We start from the raw sequence: 27,188 nt of genomic DNA on the forward strand, positions 1-27,188 counted from the left end.
AATGTATAATAGTTCCATTGTACAAGGGTGAGTACAAAAACTGATGTGTCTAACCACACCAGAGATACTGATTGGTAGTGAAGATTTTAGAGAAGTTGGTAAGAACTTGCATACAGAAATGGTAGACAAACAAGCTATACTCTTCAAGGAATAGCAGGGGTTTACATGTTTTATCAATTTGTTCATATTTTATAACAATGTTACAGCTAAGTTGGATAAAGGGAATGGATACACTATGATAATGTTGGATTATGCTAAGGCATTTGCTTAGATACCACATGAAAAACTGTTGCACAAACTGGAGAATATGGGGTTGAAATATAAACTCTTGGATCAGTGAATGGTTGACAAACAGATATCAAACAGTGGTACACGGTGGGTGTGAAAAAGAAAAACATATCAGTCTAAAGTGGCAATTAATCTTTCTTCCAAAGTCCTGTTCAAAAATGGGAAAAAAATCTGCTAATGAAAGGTTTTAATTTTGACGTATCACCACGGAATATTCCAAAAGTAGACATCACAGTGCAAATTGAGAAAGGAATCTGCAATCTTCCTAGCGATTCAGCAGATCTCATCCACATACAGAGTTCAGCCTTATTACTAAAATGTAAAAGTACCATGTAGAAACTTACCTAAATCGGAATCCATAGCCCTTAAAGAATTAAGACGAGATAAAAACAGTAATAATCAAGGCAGATAAAGGAAATGCAACAGTAGTTATGAATTCAGACAAATACGCAAGAAAAATGAACATCCTATTAGAGGATTCCAATGTCTATTCATCCTTAGACAGGGATCCCACATGTCATGCACATAATAAAACCAATGAGTTGATCAACAAGTTATCTAATTGGCCAGAAGAATTAAAAAGATCTGTATCATCAAAACATCCATTGGTCCCAAGAATTTATGGAGCACCAAAAATTCATAAAAAAGATATTCCATTATGGCCAATTGTAGATGGGAGAGATTCTCTGATCTCAAACTTAGCGAAATATCTGACGAACATGATAACACCACGCATAAGAAAAACAGAATCATTTATAAAAAATAGAGAGGTCTCACATAATAATAATGTTTTAAATTTGATACAATCCTTTTGTTTCTTGTTAGCCCTTAATTTCAATTTAACTTCAGTAAACAATAAGTTTTAATTATTATTTTTAAAACTTATTAAGTTTTAAAAACAAGATTTAAAAACTCCATCAACCTCACAAGAACCAGATCATATCCTGGAGCCGACATTGGCAGCGACCACAACATGGTCATCGCAACTGTGAATATGAAAATGAGGGAAAGATTACCTACAAAATCAACTCGTAAAAGATATAATATAGAAAAATTAAAAGATCCCCAAATAAATATACTATATAAATACAAATTAAAACAAATTTTTGACACAAGCTTCAAGAAATATAATAGTATCGAATCTAAAACCAAATACTTCTCACAAAAGATAACTGAGACAGCTGAAGAAATCCTTGGATACAAAAGGAAAATAAATAAACTATGGATACCAAAAATATTTTGGACCTATGCTATGAAAGAAGACATTTGAAATCTCATATTAATAGTAGTGATAATAGAGAACAGTATAAAAATATTGCTAAGATTATTAAAAAAGAAATCAAACATGCTAGAAACACATGGATATTGGATTAAATGCAAAAATATAGAAGAGGACTTAAATAAAAATAATTCTAAAAGTGCTTTTCAAATTATCAATAAGTTAACCAAACCTTTTACCGTAATTAATTGGAACATAGAAGATGAAGATGGAGCTCCTATCACAGATAACCAGAAAATAGTTGATAGATGGAAATGTTACACAACCAAGCTTTTTCAAAAGGACCCTCAACTGACTGATGATATTTTGGATGGAATTTTGCCAGGAGGTTCGGAGGAAGGAGATTACCCGATATTAAAAGAAGAAGTTATTGTAGCAGTTAGTTCCTCAAAAATAGGAAAATCACCGGGAAGTGATGGTGTCACAGTGGAACTGATACGCGAAGGAGGTGACATCATCATAGACACCTTGCTAAATTTATTCCAGGATGTATGGAACACAGAGACTTGGCCCTCTGATTGGCAGACCTCTGTCTTTGTACCTATTCCTAAAAAGGGAAACAGCAATAAATGTAGCAACTATAGAACAAAAAGCCTTATTAGTCATCCAAGCAAAATCCTGTTAAAAATACTACTGTCAAGAATCAAAAAGAAAATAGAAAGCAGACTATCAGATGAACAAGCAGGTTTCTGGATGTCCAGAAGTACAATTGAGCATATTTTTACAATACACATGCTAGGCGAAAAATACATAGAACATAACAAAATAATCTGTCACAACTTTTTAGACCTTCAAAAAACTTTTGACTCAATATGGCACGAGGCATTATGGAAAATTTTAGAACATTGTGGTATTGACAACAAAATCATTAGGATTATTAAATATCTTTATTCCTCATCTGATATGAGAATTGAAATTAAAAATTACAGCAGCGAACCGTTCCGGGGAGAATGGGGGGGGGGATAAAACAGGGTTGCAGTTTTCTGGAATATGTCATAGATGAAGCTCTTTTATGAATATGACACTGGAATAGTAGTTGGCAGACTAAGAATAAATAACTTACGTTTTGGTGACGATATCGATCTTCTGGCAGAAAGCGAAGAAGAATTACAAGAGATAAACAGCCGTGTTTTCAGAACATTAAAAAAATATGGATTATACATAAACCTACAAAAAACAAAAACAATGATAACCTCGAAATCAGACATTGAATTCTTAAAGATACAAATTGGCAATAAGCAAATTGAGAATGCAAAGAGGTTCGCTTATCTAGGAAGCATGTCGAGTCAAGATGGCCGTTCAAAAACCGACATTAAATATCGAATTGCTAAGGCAACCGTTGTGGGAAGATAACAGAATAGCAATCACAACCAGACTAAGACTAATTGACACCTTGGTGAATTCTGTCCTCTTGTATGGTTGTGAGGCCTGGACTTTATCGAAAGAAGATGAGAGGAGACTCCTGTCTTTCGAAATGAAAACTTACAGAACACTTTGAGAATTCCCTATACTGCTCACGAAACCAATGAAAATGTCCGAAAACTGATTGATTTAATAGATGGGAGAAAAAAGGAAAATATTCTGACAGTCATCAGAAGAAGACAGATGAAATTGTTCGGATATGTGGAGAGGGCTAATGGCATTCCAAAGCAAGCACTAGAAGGAATCATTCCGGGATCTAGGGCGAGGGGCCGACCTCGATTAAAATGGACTGATAACATAAAAAAATGGACAAATTCCTCCCTTTCTCAACTGACATCAAGAACAAGAGACCGAGACGACTGGAGGAGGCTAGCAAAGAGTATCACCTACCAGCCATGAATGACCCAACGGTTCATTTCGGATTACAGGAGAAGAAGAATCAATAAGTCATGATCCTGGTGCAGACTGGGAGTCTTCACCAAGTACTTTTTTTGTTGCTTTGATCACACTTCTCCACCTTCTGCTGGCAACAATATCATTTATCTGATTCCTGTATTGACTATTAGGTGAACCCATGAGTACAATCTTCTTTTATGTAAGTATTTGCAATAAAGAAATTGTTCATCTTGTTTCATTCTTCAGTCCTAAACTAAATTTTTCAGTGCTTCATTCTTCTTGAAAATTCTCCTTGCAAGGAGTTGCCCGGTGTTGTACCACTTTACCCCAGTCTTGAATATACTTTCAGGCGCAAACTTTGTTTGCACACACTTGGATAAAGGATTAAACTAAATTTAATAAGAAGAATGAATATTATTATTCATTCTTCTTATTTTCCAGTTTTGTATGCCAATCAACTAATCTAAACAAAAAATTATTTTTTATTAATATTGTACACTGCTTGTTGCACTCTAAATACAATTCTTTTATCTCATCTATACCTGCATAAGTGGATGAATATCTCACTTATGAGTGTAAGTGTAACATTAACTGGATATGCCTTTAATCTGATTTAGATTATTCTGTGAGATGCTGAGTTGTAATCCAAAATTCCATATTCACTACTAACTATGAATGCTTAAGGGTCAAAGCTGTATAACCGAGAGGAGACCTCCACATAGCCTTTAAAGGAATTCGGAGAACCGACCACGATTTCTGACCTAACGTCCAATCCTCACCTTTTCGTGGTGCACCCAGTGGGTATCTACCTGGATACTGAACGAACGAGGATGTCAAAATGTTGAGTGATTATTTTGGTTTATATTAAACTGAAGTTTAATATAAACCAAAATAACAACTCAACATGGTAGTTGTTTCCATAAATTTTACGAGGGTGGTTTGAAAAGTTCTCGGCCTTGATCATAGATGGCAACATTATTGGCAAGATTTTTTTTTTCTAAGTGATAACATCACTTAGAAAAAAAAATCATCCATGTGAAATTTCAAGTCATTCTATCAAGTAGTTTGTTTTATACAGCTGTCTGAAGCAAAAGTGTTATCTGCATCCCTGGAAATGGATAAAATTGAGTATCGTGCGGTTATAAAATTCTTTGTAAAAGAAGGTTTAATGCCAAAAGAAATTCATCCAAAGTTCATAAAAAAGTAACAGATTCCTATCCATCTAATTCACTATACGAGGGTGGTCTGAAAAGTTCTTGGCCTAACAATGAAAAAAAGAATTTATCATTTCAAAATTATTTTTATTTTTCAACATAATCTCTCTTAAGACTAATACATTTATTCCAGCGATGCTCCAGGACCATTATCCCATCCCTATAGTGGTTCTCAGTACGATCTGCAAAATACCCCTCTACAGCTGCAATCACCTCTTGATTTGAAGAAAAACGCTGACCAGTGAGGAAGAGTTTTTGTTTTGGGAAGAGATAGAAGGCTGAGGGAGCCAAATCTGGGGAATAGGGAGGATGTTCCAACAATTCATAGTGCAGATCCCTTAATTTTCCCATTGCCAAAACACCTTTGTGGGCAGGTGCATTGTCCTGATGAAAGATGATTGTTTTCTTCTGCATACCGGGTGTTTTCTCATGAATTTTTTTGTCTAGTCTGGTTAAAAAATCAGAATAATATTTCCCGGTTATTGTTTTACCCTTTTCAAGATATGCCTTTTAGCATCCCAAAACACCGATGCCATGACCTTTCCTGCTGATGGAATCGACTTTGTCTTTGGTGCTGAACAACCAGCTTCTGTCCACCACCGTCTTGACTGCTGTTTGGATTCTGGTGTGTAATGGTGAATCCAAATCTCCTCCATAGTAATAAATCGATGCACAAAATTAGTTTTATTCTTGTTAAAACGCTCCAAGCACTGTTCAGAGATTTTGGATCTGCTGTGAGCAAGCGCAGCACCCATCTTGCACAAAGCTTTTTCATTTGCAATTCTTCATGCAAAATATATCCTACATGTTCTTTTGAAATGTCTATAGTCTCAGCAATTTCACTCACTTTGACTCACCAGCCATCCAATACCATATTGTGCATTTGATTAATGATTTCTGGTGTTGTTACACTTTTTGGACGTCCTTCACGTGGATCATCTTCAAGGCTGGTACGGCCACGTTTAAACTCAGCAACCCTTTCTTAATTGTCGAAAATGAAGGAGAAGAGTGCCCATAAACTTTTATAAACTTCGAATGAATTTCTTTTAGTGTTACACGGTGATCAGCATTCATTTTAGAAATTATGGACTTTACAACCGTGTTATAAATAACTATTTTAATTTCTCGACGTTTCGACATTTTATTTGTATTTTATATTTAATTTATATATATATATATATATACATATATACATATACAGCTAGTCCTCGACTTATGATGATTCGCACTTACAAAGACCAAATTATTATTATTAAAAATTCTCTAAATTAACTTTCCCCGCAAGCATATACATACATATATCACATTGCTTTTGTATACGCATTGCAGCGTTGCCATTAGTTGACAAGCAAAGCCTATCAGCAGTATGCAATAGCCACTGCTATGATTCATCCACTTCTAACTTATCCCAGCCTTTGGCACGTTAGTTGCTAATCAGCAGTCAAAGTGTTCGTTTTTCTCTCGTTGCAATTTTTGTATCTCATCTTAACCCTATCATGTCCAGTAAGAGAAGTAAAACTACTGATGAAAATTCCAACATAAAAAAGAAGGCTAGAAAAGCTTTAAGTTTAAATGTTAAAATGAAGGTCATTAAAGCATATGACAACGGAAAGAAAGTCGGTGAAATAGCACGAGAAGAAAAACTATCGCATTCAACTGTTTCAACAATCGTAAAAGATAAATCAAGAATAATGGAGGCAGCTAAAGGAGCAGTTAATATGAAATGTACAATTTTAACGAAAAGAAGAGAAGGGCCAATTCATGAAATGGAGAAGCTTTTAATGATATGGATAGATGATCAAATCAACAAGAATATTCCTCTCAGTTTGTTTACAATTCAGACAAAAGCACTCAGCTATTTGACAATTTATGGAAACAACAAGAAGATAAATATGGCGAGCCTACATTTAACGCTATTAAAGGTTGGTTTTATCGATTCAAAAGCCAATTTAACTTACATAACAATTGAATAACGGGAGAAGCTGCTAGTTCTGATTTTGAAAGTGCCGAAATTTTCAAGAAAAATCTGAAAGAGTTGATAAAAGATGAAGGCTATTTGCTAGAGTAGATTTTTAATGTAGATGAAACCGGACTGTTCTGGAAAAGAATGCCAGAACGAACTTACGTTCACAGAGAAGCTACATCGGTGCCTAGTTTTAAGGCATTTAAAGATAGGATTACCCTTCTTCTTCTTGGAGGAAATGCTGCTTTTCTTGTTTACCATTCACAGAACCCCAGAGCTTTGAAAAACATTGACAAGAATAAATTGCCAGTTTACTACAGGAGTAATCCTAAGTCATCATCATCATCATCATCAAATTCCTGCCATGTATCCTCAAGGGGTGCACAGGATATGATAGTACTACATGAAAAAAATTACATCATTATTAATTTCCTATCTACAAATTTCCTCCAAATCAGTCTGTTACTTGTTAAGACTCCAACATTATCAGATCTTATATTTCTATCGTCTAAGGCACTTTGTACCGTATCAATCCACCTATATCTTGGTCTTCCTCTGGGTCGTTTTGCTGCCAACCTGGCACAGAACACTTGTTTTGCTAATCTTTCCTTGCCCATTCTGTTTAAGTGACCATACCACCTGAGATTAGCTCTGCTAACGCATTCCTGGATGCTGACAATGTCAAGTTCTTTCCTAATATTCTCGTTTTTAATATGATATTGCCATTGATGCCATCTGTTCATGCCTATAATCTTTCTCAGGACTCTCATATCTGTGGTCTCTAGTCTTTGGTCAAGTATTTTACTTCTGACCCAGCTCTCAGATCCATAAGTTAAAACTGGTTTGAACACTGTCTTGTACACAGCTAATTTAGTGTTCCGACTGATTTCTCTCTTATTCCATATGAATTTATTCAATTGACTTCCCACCATACCAGCTTTGCTGATTCTGTTGTCTATTTCTATATTTAATTTACCATCTTCAGTAAAAATCGTGCCTAAATAGCTGAAATGTTTTGCTTGTTCCACAGGTTCTCCATTCACAACACAGTTGACATTTTCAATGATTCTACCTATTTTCATTGTCTTTGTCTTTTTATTGCTGACCTTCATACCATATCTATTACAACAGCTATTCAATTTAGTTAGAGAATCTTGCAGACTTGTAGCAGATTTATTTAGAAGTATAATATCATCCGCATAAAGCAAAAAGCTGATATTAACATCTCCAATTTTGATATCATGTTTAATACCACTTTCCTTCATAATGTGATCCATATAGATAATGAATAACAGAGGGGATAATGTACATCCTTGTCTCACACCAGATTTAACATTAAACCATCTTCCTGTACTTCCTTCAATTCTAACTGCTGACTTACAACTCAAATAAAGACTAAGTATTGCTTGATATAATGCCCCATTGACACCATATAACTGCAGCGTATTGAATAGCTTCTCTCTTGGCACCTTGTCATATGCCTTTTCCAGATCGACAAAACTTAAATACAGATCTTTGTTATATTCCCATGCTTTCTCGACTATTTGTCGTAAAGTGAAGATCTGATCCTGACAGCCTCTATTTGGCCTGAATCCAGCTTGTTCTTCACCAAGCTTTTCTTCCACAATTCTTCTCAACCATTTCTCAAGTATACTTGCATAGATCTTGCCAGGAACACTCAGTAGGGAAATACCTCTGTAATTCTCACATGCAGTTTTATTTCCCTTTTTATATATGGGTACTATGAGAGCTCTACTCCAATCATCGGGGATTCGTCCCTCTGTCCAGGCTTTCTGAACTATGCAGTGCAGCCACTGTAAGACTCTTATACCACCATACTTCAGCATTTCTGGTCGAATATCATCTACTCCTGCTGCCTTTCCACATTTCAAGCCTTTGATGGCTTTTTCTACTTCGAGTATGGATATGTATTCCTGACTGCATGCCTAGTCAGTGTTTTTTACCACTGTGCTGTCATCAATGCTTGTTTCATTTAGCAGTTTTTCAAAGTAAGTAATCCTAAGTCTCGGATAACAATTGTTTTATTCGAAGACTGGTTCTTAAATTGTTTTATTCCAGAAGTACGTTTCTTGAAAAAAACATTCCTTTTAAAATTCTATTGCTGCTTGAAAAAGCTCCAGGACATCCTCTTCACATTGGCGATTTGAATGAATATATAAATGTGATGTATCTACTGCCCAATACAACAGCTGTGATTCAACCTATGGATCAAGGTTCGATTGCTACATTCAAGACATATTACCTGTAAACTACATTTTCTCAAGCAACAACAGCAATGGACAATGAAGCTATAACATTATGTGATTTTTGGAAAAATGTCGATATCAACCAATGTATCCAGAACATTGGAACTTCATGGAATGAAGTATCGGAACAATGTATGCGAGGAATTTGGAAGAAGTTACTACTGCAGGAGATACTCGAAGAGTACAATGAACATAGTATGTTCGAACAAATTGGTGAAGAAATCATTGAAATTGCAAGTAAACTGGATTTAGAAATCAATATTACCGATATAGAAGAATTAGCAGATCACGAAGAAGGTGAACTGACTGATCAAGACTTGATTTTCCAAAAAGAGTTGTAGAAGAAGAAAGGAATAACGAGGAAGACGAAGAAAAGAAATAATTAAAAAATTTACTGTTAAAGGATTAGCTGAAGTATTTTCTGAACTAAATCAAGGACTTCAGTTACTCGAAAATATGGATCAAGACACTGATCGCTTCGCCAAAGTCGAACAGCAAATTCGAGAAGCAGTCAGATGTTATCGAGAAATATATGAAGGAAAAACCCAACAAACAACATTAACCAATTTTCTGATTAAAAAAAGCTACTCCCGATCACGAGAAATAAGCATATCGTCCAAATAAGTGCAGTTACTTACCTGTTTAATTAAAGACACTCTTAATAAGTTTTTTGTTTATGTTAACTAATATTTAAAGGAATTTCAAATTAAAGTAAGTGCACCATTTTTGATATGTGTTTATGTATTTTTTTCTTAAATTTTTCTTTCTTAATTTTGTATTTATGTATTTGTATGTGCTAATAAATAATTTATAAACGTTTATGTAAGTTTATACATTTTTCACCGTTTTAAGTTATATAGAAACCTAATTTATGAAAATATTATAACAGAAATCAAACAAATCGAGAATTAACAAAAGTCCTCGACTTATGACGGAGAGGTTGGAACGTAACCCCGTTGTAAGTCAAGGACTACCTATATATTATATTTTCACTGGAGGTCATGCCAGTAGAATAACTGTTGATCAAATCATTATCTCTTTAGCATACTGTATGAAATGTAACTCAGCTTGTCCTTGTATATTTGTGTATACTTCAGATGATGACCTTAATAAGAAGGTCAAAATGTCAGGAAATTAAAATAGTTATTTATAAGATGGTTGTAAAGTCCATAATTTCTAAAATGAATACTGGCCTGAACCTCTGGTGTGGAAAAAAAAAAAAAGGTCAGGCCAGTAGTTGTAATGCTTTACCAAACCAATGTAACTTTAGCATACCATGTAGACTAAGATTAAAATCGTCATTGCTTAAAGAAAAAAAAAATTAATAAATGGAATCGGCATAAAAATTTTTTTTTTCCAATAAAGGAACACTGTCACCACCAGTTTTACTTCAGTGCACTTTTTTAAGATTTATTTAATGTAAATCTTGTAAATCTCAACTTTGTCTTCTCAGAAAGTAGAAATGCAGTGTCATTGTTTCGAAAGTATACATATTTTTTTACCTTACATTACATACAATAAGTATCTTTCAAGAACATTATATAAATTGATTTTTGTTATTGCTACATTGAAAGAAAACATTTTTAATCTGATAACTAGTTGAATGTGAACTATTATTATAACCCCTGTCACACACAGCTCATTAAATTGTGTTTCAAATTCTTTCCTTGTTTCTGCATTCACTACACACTAGCAATATATTTCACTCACCACTCTCCATGAAAAAAATACCTGCACCTCATTTCCCTATAAGCTTATAAGGGAATGAGGCTTCCAAGAATGATCTACTTGTTCTACCCCTGCTTCCCCCATTCTGTGAAAAATTTCTTTCACATGAATCTGGTAACAGTTCCATTACCAAATTATATGTTTAATTAATATCTCTCCCTCTCTTATTATACACAAGGCTCTGCAAATTGGATTTCCTCAATCTTTCTTCATCAGCACTCTAGAAATGAAACTACTTTAGTCAGTTGTCTCTATAACCTTTCCAATATATCTTCATCTCCTTGAAAACCTGGTAAACAAATCTGCACAGAATAAACTGTATGTAACATGATCAAGCCATTAACAAGGAAATTATAACCTTATTTCTACGTTCCAGCATCCTCCGCTTCATTGTCATGATCTGTTTTAATGTCTTCATAATTTTATCAGCATCATTAAATTCTTGATAGGTACCTCAAGGGATAGACTACAGTAACACTATATGATAGCTTATTAAAAACGTGTTAATGACTATTTGCCTCCAAATTAGTCTGTTATTTATCAAGATTCCAAGACAGTTCTAACTGTATCAGTGCATAGATCTCTCTCTCTCTCTCGGGATCTTTTCCTGCCATCGAATCTGCTTTGCCATTCTGTTAAAAGGACCATATTCAACTTTAGGTTAGCTCTGCTTACACATTCTTGAATGCCAAAACTCTTAGGTCACTTTTAATATCTTAATTTCCAATATGATTTTGTTATTAATGCCATCTGTTCACTCTCTAATTTTTCTCAAAACTCTCATATCTGTGGTCATCACTAGTCTTTGATCAACTATTTAACATTTAACTCCCCTCTCGGATCCATAAGTTAAATTGGTGTAGAATCTGTCATGTATACAGCAGAAGAACACACAGGATTCAAAAAAGGATATTCTACAATAGAATGATGACTTCGACACCATAGAACATAACAGAGTTTTACAGGCAATACTAGAACAAGGCATCGATCCAGTCTACATCAATCTAATTAAAGAAATTAACATTGGGAGCTGTTCACAAATAACCTTGTTCAATGACCCTATAACTATTACTATAAATGAGGTGTGCGACAAAGATGTCATATCACCAAACCTTTTTATGTGTACTATGGAAAGCACTTTAAGGAAAATCAACTTAAAGGTGGCATAAACATTGCTGGATAGCTTCTCCAAATATTAATGTTTGCAGATCATATATTACTCATAGCTCAAAACCCTCTGCAACTTGAAACAATGCTTCAAGTGCCTGATGCCTGTAATAAAATAGGACTAAAAATTCACCCTGACATAACCAAATGGACGAGACACAAATGCTGCCAAACCCACACCATTCAACTAAGTAATTTCACCAAGCTACACATACCTTAGTCAAACAAAAAACATGAACAATGATCATCAGCATCAAATTCCTGATATGTACCCTCATAAGGGGTGTACAGGATATGATAGTACTACATGAAATTTACATCATTACTGACTTCCAATCTACAATTTCCCTCCAAATCAGTCTGTTACCTGTCAAGACTCCAACATTATCAGATCTTATATTTCTATCTTCTAAGGCAGCACTTCCCAAACTGTGGACTTCGGCCCCCTTGGGGACCATACGTTTTATTGAGGGAGGCTGTGAAATAATGAAAACAAATTTAAAATTTTTTAAGACTAAGTAGATTTTTTTTATCTTAAAAGAAACGTATTTAATTTTTATTATTTATAAAGATTATACATTGCGTGATAAGATTCAAGATTTGTGCATACGAGTAATTCTCAATAAAACAAAATCATAAACATGTGAACATTTACACAATCTGTGAAGTAATCTCCAAACTAGATTATTTTCTTAATTTGCAAATGAAGAAAATTAATAATGACATTGGTCTTCTAAGGTGATACAATATTTAAGTGAAGAAAGTATGAAAGGATTTCTTATTTTACACTGCCATTAAAAACTATGGGGTGCTTAAGGGTCAAAACTGTATAACTGAGATGAGACCTCCACATAGCCTTTAAAGGAATGTGGAGAACCGACCAGGGCTACTGACCTAATGTCCAATCCTCACCTTCTCGTGGTGCACCCTGTTAGGTATCTACTTGGATACTGAACAAACGAGAATGGGCTGGCAATTTGGGATTTAGCCAACCAAATTGTATTCTTATTGGCTTAAACCACAATATTAAATGATGGTACAACATAATAGAATTTCATGTCGGCTGGGGCATCGCCCAGTTAAACAAGGACCCGGTTGTTTTCGCCAGGGAACTGAGGCGAACAGCGAAAATTCAGCTACTGGAACAAATCCTAAAACATCCCAACTCAATATCACCAGAATTGAAGATCGGTACTATCAACATAAGAAGCCTGAATGGCAAAGAAATGGAGCTAGCTGAGGAATTAGATAAGTACCAGATCGACATAATAGGGGTGACTGAAACAAAAAAGACAAAAACTGGTAAGATCTTTCTGAGCAATAAATACAAAATGCTATATTCAGGCAATGACAATCAAGGAAAAGAAGGAGTAGCCATAGTATTCAACACTAAATATGAGGCTAATCTTCTTGAATGGCAGGCAGTTTCAAATAGACTGATGTGGGCAAATATCAGAATGGGGAACTGGACAATGAGACTTATTTGTGCCTGTGGTCCCACAGAAGGTTCTCCTAAGGTAGAAGTGGAGGAATTTTTTGAGGCTTTAGAAAAAGCAACTGACACAATGAAAAATGAAAAGTTGGTCCTTGTTGGGGATCTAAATAGCAGAGTAGGAAATGATTGTCATACATACAAAAATATTTTGGGAAAATTTGGAGAAAAGAGCAAAGCTAATAATAATGGCAAATACTTGTTGGATTTCTGCTCAGGACATGGACTGATTATTACTAACACCATGTTCCAACATAAAAATGTGCACAAATTTACATGGAGAGAAGAGGCAAGGAATAAGAAAAGTCTCATTGACTATATTATTGTTGATAGTGATGTTTTCTCTCTGGTGCAGGACACTAGAGTGTACAGAGGATTTGAAATTGGAAGTGATCACCATTTAGAGCAGGATAAAATTGAATTTCATATTGAAAAGAAAAACATGTAAGAAAGTTTTAAACAAATAAAAGTTGAGCAGCTCTCAGTAGACTAAAATATACAAATATTATTCAAGAAAAAATGAAAGAGTTTGAGAACAGGAATCAAACCTTGGAGATTCAGTGGCAAGCACTGAAGAAATTATTGATCGATTCTGCCAGAGAGGCATGTGATGAGGTTGTCTGCAAGGAAAGAAAAATCAGAACTCCCTGGTGAACACAGGAAGTTAAAGAGGCAGTGAGGAAAAGAAGAAAGCATATCAAAAGTTCCTGGCAAATAAGTCAGCTTGTGCTCTTAGAGAATACAGAGACACATGTAAGAAAGCTAAACTCTGTAAAACTAGCCAAACACAAAAAAGTCATGGGAAGACTTTGGTAAGAACATAGAAAATAAATATCAAGAAGGTGGCAAGGTATTCTGGAGGTTGTTCAGAAATGAAGGAAAAGGAATTAGAGATGATAAAGGTAATATGAAAACTGGAGAAAAAGATATCCTTGAAGTATGGAGTAATTACATCGAAAAATTGCTAAATGAAACTAGCAGTGATGACAGCACAGTGATAAAAAACACTGACCAGGCAGTGTGAAATCAGGAATACATATCCATGCTTGAAGTAGAAAAAGCCATCAAAAGTCTGAAATGTGGAAAGGCAGCTGGAGTAGATGATATTAGACCAGAAATGCTCAAGTATGGAGGTATAAAAGTTTTACAGTGGCTGCACTGCATAGTTCAGAGGGCCTGGACAGTAGGACGAATTCCAGATGATTGGAGTAGAGCTCTCATAGTACCCATATATAAAAATAACCACTGACCAGACACTTTTTATCGTATCAATCGACCTATATCTTAGTCTTCCTCTGGGTCTTTTTTCTGCCAACCTGGCAGAGAACACTTGTTTTGCTAATCTTTTCTCCCCCATTCTGTTTAAGTGGGGGAGAAAAGACCATACCACCTGAGATTAGCTCTGCTCACACATTCCTAGATGTTAACAATGTCAAGTTCTTTCCTAACATCCTCATTTTTAATATGATATTGCCATTGATGTCATCTGTTCATGCCCGCAATCTTTCTCAGGAATCTCATATCTGCGGTCTCTAGTCTTTGGTCAAATGTTTTATTTCTAACCCAGCTCTCAGATCCATATGATAAAATTGGTTTGAACACTGTCTTATACAGCTAATTTAGTGTTTTGACTAATTTTTCTCTTATTCCATATAAACTTATTCAGTTGACTTCCAACCATACCAGCTTTGTTGATTCTGTTGTTTATTTCCGTATTCAATTTACCATCTTGACTAAAAATTGTGCCTAACTAGCTGAAATGTTTCACATGTTCTATAGGTTCTCCATTCACAATACAATTGACATTTTCAATGTTTCTTCCAAGTTTCATCGTCTTTGACTTTTTAATGTTGACCTTCATACCGTATCTATTACAACAGTTATTCGATTTAGTCATTGAATCTTGCAGACTTGTAGCAGATTTATTTCGAAGTATAACATAATCGGCATAAAGCAAAGAGCTGACATTAACATCTCCAATTTTGATATCAGGTTTAATACCACTTTCCTTCATAATGTGATCCATATAGATAATGAATAAGAGAGGGGATAATGTACATCTTTGTCTGACACCAGATTTAACATTAAACCATCTTCTTGTACTTCATTCAATTCTCACTACTGACTTACAACTCAAATAGAGACTAAGTATTGCTCGATATAATTCCCCATTAACACCATGTAACTGTAGCGTTTGGAATAGCTTTTCTCTCTCGGCACCCTGTCATATGCCTTTTCGAGATCTACAAAACTTAAATACAGATCTTTGTTATATTTCATTTGTCTTAAACTATTTGTCATAAAGTGAAAATCTGATCCTGACATCCTCTATTGGGCCTGAATCCGGCTTGTTCTTCACCAAGCTTCTCTTCCACAATCCTTCTCAACTGTTTCTGAAGTATAGTTGCATATGTCTTACCAGGAACACTCAGTGGGGAAATACCTCTATAATTCTCACATTCAGTTTTGTTTCTCTTTTTATATATGGGTACTATGAAAGCTCTACTCCAATTATCTGGAATTAGTCCCTCTGTCCAGGCCTTCTGTACTATGCAATGCAGTCACTGTAAGACTTTTATACCACCATACTTGAGCATTTTTCTGCTTTAATTTCATCTACTCCTGCTGTCTTTCCACATTTCAGGTTTTTGATGGCTGTATCTACTTTATGGATATATATATATATTCCTGATTGCATGCCTGGTCAGTGTTTTTTTACCACTGTGCTGTCACTGATTGTTTCATTTAGCAGTTTTTCGAACTAATTACTCCATACTTCAAGAATATCTTTTTTTCCAGTTTTCATGTCATCACATTTATCATCTCTAATTCCTTTTGAAGCACTGTTTCCTCCATTTCTGAGCTTCTTAAACAACCTCCAGAATATCTTGTCATCTTCTTTATATTTATTTCCTATGTTCTTACCAAAGTCTTCCAATGACTATTGTTTAGTTAGTTTTACACAGTGTGTAGCTTTCTTACATTTGTCTCTGTATTCTCTAAGAGCACAAGCTGACTTATTTGCCATGAATTTTGATATGCTTTTTTCTTTTCTTTCACTGCCTTTTTAACTTCCTGTGTCCACCATGGAGTTCTAATTTTTCTATCCTTGCAGACAACCTTATCTCACATGCCTCTCTGGCTGAATCAGTCAATGTTTTCTTCAGGGCTTGCCACTGCATCTCCAAGGGTTCCTGTTCTCAAACTCTTTCATTTTTTCTTCAATAATGTTTGTGTATTTTAGTCTACAGTTCACATCTGAGAGCTGCTCAACTTTTATTCGCTTTAAAACTTTCTTACATGTTCTTCAATATGAAATTCAATTTTATCCTGCTCAAGACTAAATAGTGATCACTTCCAATTTCAAATCCTCTGTACACTCTGGTGTCCTGCACTAGTGAGAAAACATCACTATCAGCAATAACATAGTCAATGAGACTTTTCTTATTCCTTGCCTCTTCTCTCCATGTGAATTACTGTATGTGTAAAATGGAAAGTAGGGGATTAACCCAGATTATAGTGATGACAAAGTAAAAGCAAAAGTTTGCAAGGTAATGCAAATATAGAAATATGCCCCCAAGAACGGAGGGAACTGAAGTGATGTCATCGTGCTTGCAGGTAATCCTGGAAACTACATCAGAAGAACAAAGGATTAGTGACAATATAAAAGGGCTCGAAGCTCGGGGGGGGTTCATTCCAGATTTTGGTTCCAGGTGCAGGGGGGAGGTCGTAATTTTCGATGAATTTCCTGTGGACGTGCTACGAGAGTATGGTTACCAGTTAGAAATCATGGTCATGGTGACTTTGGCCGTTCCATTCCAGTTTCCCGATGGAAAATCAACCTAATGCTTCCCGGAAAACGTCTGCAGCAGAACCACGAGGATCATCCAGACAACAACCAGTACTGAAACACAACGTCAAGCTAAACTAACTGAGGTTTGTTCGAGTTGATTGAACTGTGTTCGTAAAAGTCAATGTAAGTAAGCACAATTTTGTTAATGTCTTAAAAGCTTACAACTGAGAATTGTATATGTGCTTACAGAAAATTGTTAGTTTTGTATTTGTGGTCTTTTTTTTTTACTTTCATTACCACAACTTATTAACTTATTAGTAATAAGTTGTGGTAATGAAAGGGAAAATGAATGTTAACCTATATATGTAGTGAACGAAGTTTTGCTAAGTGTAACATAAGAGGCGCCTACATGTCTAATTTAGATATCTAAGCATTGTGACAGGGTTAACTAAGTGTTGTGTGTATGATGTTCGGTCGCATATTTTGCCTACTTTGTATGTAATAGGCCTTAGAGAGTTAATGTCTCCTATTTGTTTGTGCATTGTACTATTTTACTAGGTTAAAATAAAATGTTTTGTTTGTGTAATTTGCCAATGATCTATTTGCCAATGCACTGTCTACACAAAAAAATTAGTGAATTAAGAATTGCCACAACTAGCTATAAAGGATTGTGTATATTAAATTTGATCTTGCATATGTTCCATACTTGAATTCTCAAGTGATATATATAATTTCGAATTGCGCAGTCATTAAACAAATAAATTTTTCTAAATTACATAGTTTGAGAGTTGGTAGCTTGTTTATCGTGGATAGACTAATAACAAAAGTCATTCGCTAGCAGTGCAGACATAAAGAAGATTATAATGGATTAATAGTGAGGTCTATATTAAGCAGATTATAGTTTTATTTGAGTAAAGTAGAAGAAATAAATTAGGCCTAAAGTGCACGTGTAAAAGGAATAAAAGGCGTGATTGATAGCAATATAAAGTTGATAATAGAATTTTACAAATGGTGCAATAGATGACCTCTTAAATATATAACATCTTAAATATTCTTAATATAACAAAAATAAAGAAAATTTTACAGAATGGCCCAAGATCGCCATTGCTGGAAACTTTGTGACCTGCATTCATGGAGATACCCAGAATGAAACAACAAGTCCATCCAGGTGATGGGGATGGACCATTTGCTGGACAGTATTTGAGGAAGTAGTAAGATGGAGAAAAACTGCTATTTTAACACGACATCAAATGAGAAGTGAAAGACTGTTCTGGAAGTCGGAATATGCTCCACAAAAGATTGCAATTTAAATAGATTTAGCTGTATGAAACTACCAGAGAGTTGGGAGACTATCATCCACTGTGGATGGGGAGGAATTGCACTCATATTCGGTTCTACATTGTATAACTGGGTGGTTACATTGTGATTACTGTAATCTTGGGAATGCTTCAGTAACTAAAGGTGAAACATTGGTAAAGAATTATTTACTTTGTGTGATATGATAAATTATTAAACTCCTTCAAATTAATATTTATTTTGGAATCTCCATATTGTTTTTGTAAACAGTTGTAGAATGATAAACTATCTTTTTTTCTCTCTCTCTCTCTCTTTTTTTTTAGCAGATTTCATAAAAATAATTACAAAGAAACTTCTAAATGCAGTTTTTGTTAGTTTTTTTATGATAGGTTTTTAATAGTTTCCTGATTTTCAATTTAAGTAATTTAAATATGATACTTTCTGTTATTATAGGATACTGAGAAGTTCATTGTTACGACAAGTGATGTGATTTCCTGTCAGAAGAGTTACATACAGATGTGTTCTGTCATAGATACTAGCAACATCAACACTTCTAACAATGTGTCAAAATGGATAAAGTCTTATAAAGATTTTTTGCAAATAAGCAACACCATTGATGAATGGACATTGCTTTTCAAATTGAGAAATGAAATAAAAAAAAACACTTCTGATTTAAATCAGCATATCGGAAACTTAACCTTTCTTTTCTTTGGCTACTCAGATGATGAAATAATGGTGAGATTTAGTTAGTAATAATTTTCTTGTCATTCTTAATGATGATATAGTTTAGAAATAAAATAACTATGGAAATACAGTTTTGTTTTCGTTTTCTGTGGAAAAAAACGAAATCAAACAAAACTGGATTTTCATATTTATTTAATTTTTAAACTGTTTATTCTTGTTTTAATCATAAATGTCAATATAGTCAGGGCATGAATAAGTAATTCTGAAATTATCATAGGGTGCCAGAAGTGTGTGACATAATTTCTAGAGGGACTATAATAAAATTAGTTTAATCCTTTATCCAAGTGTGAGCAAACAAAGTTTGCGCCTGAAGTATCTTCAGGACTAGGGTAAAGTGATACAACACCAGGGCAACTCGGTGCAAAGGTGGAGAAAGCTACCAACACTCCTAACTCAGTATCTCCTATAATGCAAAACACATCTCCTTGCGGATATGTCTAATGTTATGCATTAAAGGAAGGGCCACTACCCAGACTAGTTTAGACCTTTATTGAGGTCTCTTCAGTGGGAGCCAGGCCCTAGTGGAAATACCAGGCAGAAGCATTAGCAGGTCATCTCTACCTATTGGTACCTATTGGTCATCTCTACCTATACCTACCTGGTGTTGTATCACTTTACCCTAGTCCTGAAGATACTTCAGGTGCAAACTTTGTTTGCTCACACTTGGATAAAGGATTAAACTAATTTTATTATACTCTAACCAAGTGAAAAAATAAACTTCTAGAGGGACTATTTAGATCAGGCAGACTTAATTGCATTTGCCTTAAGCAAACAGTTCATTCTGCTGATAATCAGTTTAATTGGAAATCCAGACTGAACTAGCCAGTGAAGTATAAAGTCACCCTCATGATTCTGGAATCATTCCTGAATGATCTATTCCAGCATTATCGTGCTGAAAGTAATTGTCACCAGATGGACCTGGTGTGTGTGTATATATATATCAAAAAAACACTTAACAAGAAAAAGATTAACAGAGGTAAACCACTGTTTAGATAGATTGTAGAAAGAGTCTGGTTATTTTAAAAATATGTACATTGTATTTGTTTACATATTCACGTACATGCGTTTGGTTAACTATGGCTAGGATGTATTCTGACAAGTTGATACTTGGGTTTATATTTAGATGTTTTGGATCCAACGCCATTTCTAAGGATTCCCAAATTCTGCTTTGTGGTTATTTCATAGCAATGGTGTAACAGTTCCAACTTATCCCATAACACTTGATGTCTCATTGCTGAAGAGTCTAGTTGGTCAGCTGAAGAAAGTACATGATAACAAAGCTGAGGCCTCACATCTTTGGTATTCAATATTTTGGATGTGTTCTTCAATGCATTGCTCGATCAAATTTTCTGTCTGTCCATAGTAAGATGATCTGCATTTGCACCATAATCTATAAAATCGGCCCATGAACCTCACCTGATGCTCCAGTTCATCCCACAGATGAACTGAAGCATCGATATGCATTATTTAAATATACAGTGTAGATTCATATTCCAGTTGATGCCTGGAACTCCCCATTCAATGTATCAGCCGATACTTGTTTTTTTTTTTCATATTATCCTTTGTAGCACTCTATGGTCACATTCATTGAGTGGTGGATTGTCCACTGTGGGTAGCACTTGCAGTTCACTCCCTGCACTTCCATCTCACTATAGTATCACTTATTGTTGACCTGAGATAGCCGAGTTTGTCAACAGTTAGCCAAACAGATAGGCTTGCAACATGGCATCCTATCACAATGCTTCTTCCAAACTTCATCAGTTCAGTTCAGTTCCCTTCTTGCAGCCATTTCATCCAGACACAGTTGCACTGACTTGGGAGCATTTTATTCCTCTAATTTATACTGGCTACAAACACCTGATTTGTTATATGGCACAATATATATATATATATATATATATCATTAAACAAAAATGGACTGGGGGGGGGGTACTTGGGCTAGTACAATTTTTGGGTATCAAGTACAGTTTTGCATCATTTGGCAAGCCCTATATATAAGCTCTTGGAAAGAATTCGGTGGACATCCCATGGGCAAGGTGCGTTGTGACCTAACAAATCAGGTGACTGCTGACACATTGAATGTCAATAGCAGTTACATAAAGTGACTAGTGCTGCTGTATCGAGGTTGGATAAGATTACTTTTGTGTAATGACTATTTGAAGAAGGAATAGATAGAATAGTAAAAGCATTATGTTAGTATTATAGAAAATGTAATTTATTACATTCATTTTTGTTACTTGAATGGCCCTTTTATATTACATATATTATTTTGTGTTTTCTTAATGTTAAAAAGATTTTGTTTAGAAAGTTTTTTTATTAAATAAAAAATGTTATTTTTCTAGTCTGCAGCTACTCACCACAGGCAAGTGGGCAAGCATATTTATGGAGCCCTGTATATGTATATATATATTCATACTTTTATATACTGACTGAGATCCGAGAATTAGAACAAACAATTAAATTTATTAAATATGCAACATGTTTCATCAGAGTGGCCGACTTCTTCAGGCGTGAGAGAACATAGAAAGCCAATAAAAACACTATAAAGAAACATTGCGTCACTATAAAACTATAAATTCGAACTGTAAACCACAGTTAACTTTGAACTGGAGCTACAGTCTGTGTTAAAGTCCTATTGTTAGACACCTTTGTGCGTGTGGCTTCACAAGTGCGCCAGTATCTGACAGCAGAGCTGAATGAGTCCGGTAAATTGTAGCTGAGGTTACTGTTTATATGGAGAGGGTCCATGACAATATCTTTAGACTTGACTATGTGGCATTCTACCTTGTCGTGGCATATGTGAAGGTTTGAAGTTGTCCAGTTTATCTCATGTTGGCGGCCTTCAATATTTGTGTTTACTGAAAACAGGACATGGCTTGAGAGGGCACTAGCTCTGGTTCTTTTGTAAGCAATGTCTCTTCGGTGTTCTTCAAGACGTAGGAGGATAGATTTTTCCATTTGGCCATAGTATGGTTTTCCGCAGTCACATGTGATTTTGTACATGTCTGGGAATTTTAGATGGTTGTGAGCTTGTTTGTATTTGCTTAAACTTGATCTTAGTTTGGGAAGAGTAGAGTAGCATGTTTTTATGTTAAACTTTCCCAAAATTCTTCTTAGTTTCTTAGAGAGCGTGCTGATGTATGGCCAGGAGATATAACCTTTGGAATTGTCCTGTGTTTCGTTGATGGTGGTATAGTTGTTTATTGATAGTTTTTGAAGAGTAGCCATTGTTTTTGAAGGTACTTTTAAGCTGTTGTAGTTCATTTTTTAGTTCTTCATCTCACAGTACAGATCTTGCACGATGCACTAGAGTTAAGATGATACCCATCTTCTGTGCCAGATAGTGATGTGAGGACGCATGCAGGTATCTGTCTGTGTGCATAGGTTTTCTAAAGATGGAGATTTTTATGGAGTCAGATGTCTTAGTAAGTTTTACGTCCAGAAAAGGTAGAGATCCATTTTCTTCAATCTCCATGGTTAATTTGATGTCTTGGTGGAAGTTGTTTAAGTGATTTAAAAAAGTGTGAAGATTGTCAATACTGTGTTCCCAGATAAGGAATATGTCATCAACATATCTAAGCCAAATTTTTGGCTTAAATGTAGAAGAGGAGTTGCCTTTTGTTCGAAGTCCTCGAAAAAGATGTTGGCTAGTATTGGAGAGAGGGGGGGGCTGCCCATTGCTAATCCTTTATTCTGTTTGTAAATTTTTCCTTCAAATTCAAAGTAGCCAGAGTTAACACAATGAGATAGCAGAGAAAACATCTTCTTTGAAATCTTGTTGCTTAAAATATGGAGAACTTCTTGCGTCGGAATGTTTGTGAAGAGAGCTACTATGTCAAAGCTCACCATGATGTCAGAAAACTTGAGTTTTATATTCTTAATTTTAGAGACAAAGTCTGAGTTTTTTATATAAGAAGGAAATTTTCCTGCAAAACCTTTTAAGGATGATGCCAAATATTTTGATAACCGTTAGGTGTGTGAGTCAATCTATCTACTATAGGTTTTAGATTGACTATCCTATAGTAGATAGTCAATCTATCTACTATGGGTTTTTGGGCAGTTTTCTTTGTGTACCTTCGGGAGACCATATAACCTTGGAATGAGTGGATGTAAAGAACGAATGGAAAGGCGTATGTTTCGTGGAAGTTCCGTGACCTTTTGTAGAAGGTTATTAGTTTTGTTATGTATCTCCCTCATTGGGTCCTTCTCAATTTCCGAGTATGTATCCAACTCTAATAACGTTAAGATTTTTTCCCGGTAGTCTGTTTTATTTAGAACTACAGTTGCATTTCCCTTGTCAGCTTGTAGGATAACGATGTCTTTATTTTTCTTTAGATTTTTGATTTGCAAGCCTTTCACCAGGGGAGATATTATCAGATGGAGGTTTTGCATTATTGATCGCAAATGTTGTTTCCATGCGAAGTAACTCACGTCCGTGGTTGGAATTAGTGAAGCGACTTTCTCCATCTTAGTTAGAAATAGTTCTTTGGGAATGCTTTTAGGTGCAGGGACAAAATTGAGACCTTTTCTGAGAATTTGTTCTTCGTCATGATTTAGATCGTACAACGATTTGTTTATCACTAATTTTTTTAAGTCTTTCATGAAGATTATTAAGAGTTGGCTGTTCTTGTGTTGACTTGAGCGAATTGAACTTTCTGATGAGTTTATATTTATTTGAGTTTTGAGATCTTAATGCACGGCGTGTACTTATTTCTTTAACGTAATTCCATGACACGTGGTCTAAGGAAGCCGTTAATTGGTTTTCTAAATATGATTTTTCTGTAAAGAGAAAAGCTAAATTGCGTTTGGTATTGCAAATCCTCTCCGTTAAAAGATCTAGTTTTGCTTTTGTATAGATTCGGTGTGCTCTTTCTGTAGTAATGACTTCCCTAAATTGTAGGAATTTCGGAATAATTGAAGAAAACTTAAGTTTCAGGAAGATAAGTCTGTCAATAGCGAGTCCGATACTTCTGAGTGTCTTCTGATAAGCCTTCGTAAGTTGGAAGTTGCCCTCATCAGAAGGGATATGATGATGATTTGTTATATTAACTCGGAATTGGGATATGTTCATACTTTTATATACTTACTGAGATCCCAGAATTAGAACAAACAATTAAATTTATTAAATATGCAACATGTTTCATCGGAGTGGCCGACTTCTTCAGGCATGAGAGAACATAGAAAGCCAATAAAAAACACTATAAAGAAACATTGAGTCACTATAAAACTATAAATTCGGCCACTCCGATGAAACCTGTTGCATATTTAATAAATTTGTTTGTTCTAATTCTCGGATCTCAGTCAGTATATAAAAGTATGAACATATCCCAATTCCGAGTTAATATAACAAATCATATATATATATATATATATATATATATATTTTTTTTAAAATATTGAATGACTAGAAACCGAGAAAAATGAAAACAAAGTTTAATAGCACAACTAGTTTCAGCTTGTATCAGCCTTCTTCAGGTGCACATTACAAAAGAAATAACCAGTAACACATAGAGGAAATAACTGTAAACAACATGGAAAGTTAGTGTATATTTATATATTCAACGTAGAAACGTTGAAGTCTGCACATATACAGGGTGTCCCAAAATTCACGCAAGAAGTAATTTTGATAGAAAACACAGGTTTTTAATTAAAAATTGTAATTTCTTATTGATTCATAAAGTATACAGTATAGGGTTATGCATGGAATAGCATATCGTGTAAATAGCCTCCACGGCTTTGCTGGCACATACACACTCTTTTGTCGAAATTTTCCATGACCGTTTTGCATAAATGTGGCTGAATTTCGTTGATACAGCGCTCAATTTTCTCCTTCAAGGTGTGGGTGGTTGTGGGCTTGTTGGCATAAACCTTAGACTTCAAAAAACCCCAAAGAAAAAAAGTCCAACGACATTAAGTCACATGATCTGGGCGGCCAATTCTGATCACCAAAACAGGAAATTACACGACGAGGAAATGACTCGTGCAGTAATTGAATTGTTTCTCAGCTGTATGGCATGTGGCACCGTCTTGTTGAAACCACATGTCGTCGACATCCATATCTTGCAATTTAGGCACAAAAAACTGGATTATCATGTTGCGATAGTGAGCACCATTAACTGTTATTGCCTTACCAGCCGCATTTTCGAAGAAGAATGGACCGATGATGCCTCCAGCCCAAAATCCGCACCAAACAATGACACGTTGTGGATGCATTTGTTTCTCAACAATCACTCGTGGATTTTCTGAACCCCAAATGCGACAATTTTGTCGATTAACGAAGCCATCAAGATGAAAATGAGCCTCATTGCTGATGATGATTTTGTTTGAAAAATAAGCATCCACTTGTTGTTGTTCCGTAATCCATTCAACGAACTCTCTTCGCTGTGTGTGGTCATTTTTAATAACCCTGAACTGTCAGCTGTCACGCTGTCTTTTTTTTCTCGTTGGCAACACTTTACCGCACAAATGGCGCTAAATTTAAATCTTGCGTGAATTTTGGGACACCCTGTATATATGTGTATATATATATATATATGCGCATGTATATATATTCAACGTTTCTACGTTGAAGAAGTCTGAGTATATTATTTACAGTTATTTCCTCTATGTTTTACTTGTTATTTCTTTTGTAATGTGCATCTGAAGAAGGCTGAAACTAGTTGTGCTATTAAACTTTGTTTTCATTTTTTTAAAAAAAATATTTTTTTAAAAATGTATATCGACCAAGTAAATCAATCTTCCTACATACACACACAGTCGGGTCTCTCTCTCTATATATATATATATAGAGAGAGAGAGAGACCGGACGTGTGCATATGTACAAGTCGGGTCTCTTTTTATGTGGTAGATACGTTCCACAGAAAACCGCATATAAAAAATTGCACAAAAAAAGACCTAACTTACATTGAAAAATGAGGGATATGTTCCATAATTTTCTACAACCGCATAAAACTGAAGCATTGAATTAAAATAAAGCTAAAATCACATAAAAAAGTTTATAAAAATTCAGGAAAATAAGAATACCAAAGTTTGTTTTAAAGCTTTATTCATTTAATTTTATTGAAAAGTAACAATTTTTTTGCAATTTTTTCATCAGAATTATTATTATTGCTATTAGACAATATTCGGCAATGTTTGCGAACTGGTGCGAAATCACTTTCATCACCAGAAGAGATAGTCAGCGTATGAGATCTGTACGGTAAAGGCAATGATTCTTCACATACAGAATTAGCTTCATCTTTGTTCTGTGCTGATTTTTTCTTTTGACAATGTAATCGGTGATTAAACTTTGCGATGATGATTTTATTAATTTTTAATACAGCTCACGATATCCAGACATACAGTTCTTCAGCTTCATGTTGGAATTTAAATGCTCGTTCAGAATTTGTGTTATTAACAAGAAAATGATTTTCCAATTTATTGCACAGTTCAAGACCTTCTCGAATTATATTTGCGGTGAGGGAGACAGGTTTTTCTTCCGCTTCACTATCGTTTTCTGGATCTTCGACGATTTCTAAAGTTAATCGATATCCAATAATATCATCGTCACTTAAGGCATTATCCACAAGCAATTTGTCTACATCATTCTGGTTAAATGTATCAAAACCTTCTCCACCAATTTCATGTGCCAAAGTAATGATTTCAGCTGATAATGTAGTTGTGTGAATGGTTGCACTGTTTGCAACACATCCAGGCCAAGCTGCTTTCCAGCAGGCATTTAAAGTTTGTGGTCTTATTTCAGTGATAGCAGATGCAACATGATTTAAACAGTCCAAAATATAATTTTTTTTCCGAACATCAATGTTAATGATTCATTTTCTAGTTTATCCAATATAAATTGAAAAGTGTGCTTAACGTAATATTTTTTTGAAAGTAGCAATTATGCCTTGATCTAGTGGCTGAATAATGCTTGTTGTGTGGGTGGAAAAAAACGCTATCTGCATATTTGGATGTTCTAATTGCAGATGACTTGGTATGTTGTCAATAATTAATAAAACTTTAAAATAGAGAGAATTTTGTTTCATATATGTTTCCACTTCTGGTATAAAGCAATTATTGAACCATTCAGTAAATACAACAGTTGTTATCCAGGCCTTTGTATTAGCCATCCAATGTACCGGCAGCTGTTTTAGATCTCTG

The 27,188-nt window shown here is 34.9% G+C and overlaps 1 protein-coding gene across 3 annotated transcripts in view; it reads left to right on the top strand.

The window, feature by feature from the left end:
- The window catches only part of LOC150096051 (PCNA-interacting partner-like), a 274,947-nt gene that overhangs the window by 42,390 nt on the left and 205,369 nt on the right, over window positions 1-27,188 (top strand). For all 3 annotated transcript variants that reach the window (XM_090408806.1, XM_090408805.1, XM_090408804.1), the window contains exon 4: window positions 18,759-19,040. In XM_090408806.1, coding sequence (XP_090264932.1) covers window positions 18,759-19,040 — 282 coding nt within the window. The remainder of the gene's footprint in view (window positions 1-18,758; window positions 19,041-27,188) is intronic.

The sequence above is a fragment of the Typopeltis vanoorti genome, chromosome 19, assembly GCF_054136105.1.
Source record: "Typopeltis vanoorti isolate ZY-2024b chromosome 19, IOZ_Tvanoo_1.0, whole genome shotgun sequence".
In the NCBI taxonomy this organism is placed as follows: Eukaryota; Metazoa; Arthropoda; class Arachnida; order Uropygi; family Thelyphonidae; genus Typopeltis; species Typopeltis vanoorti.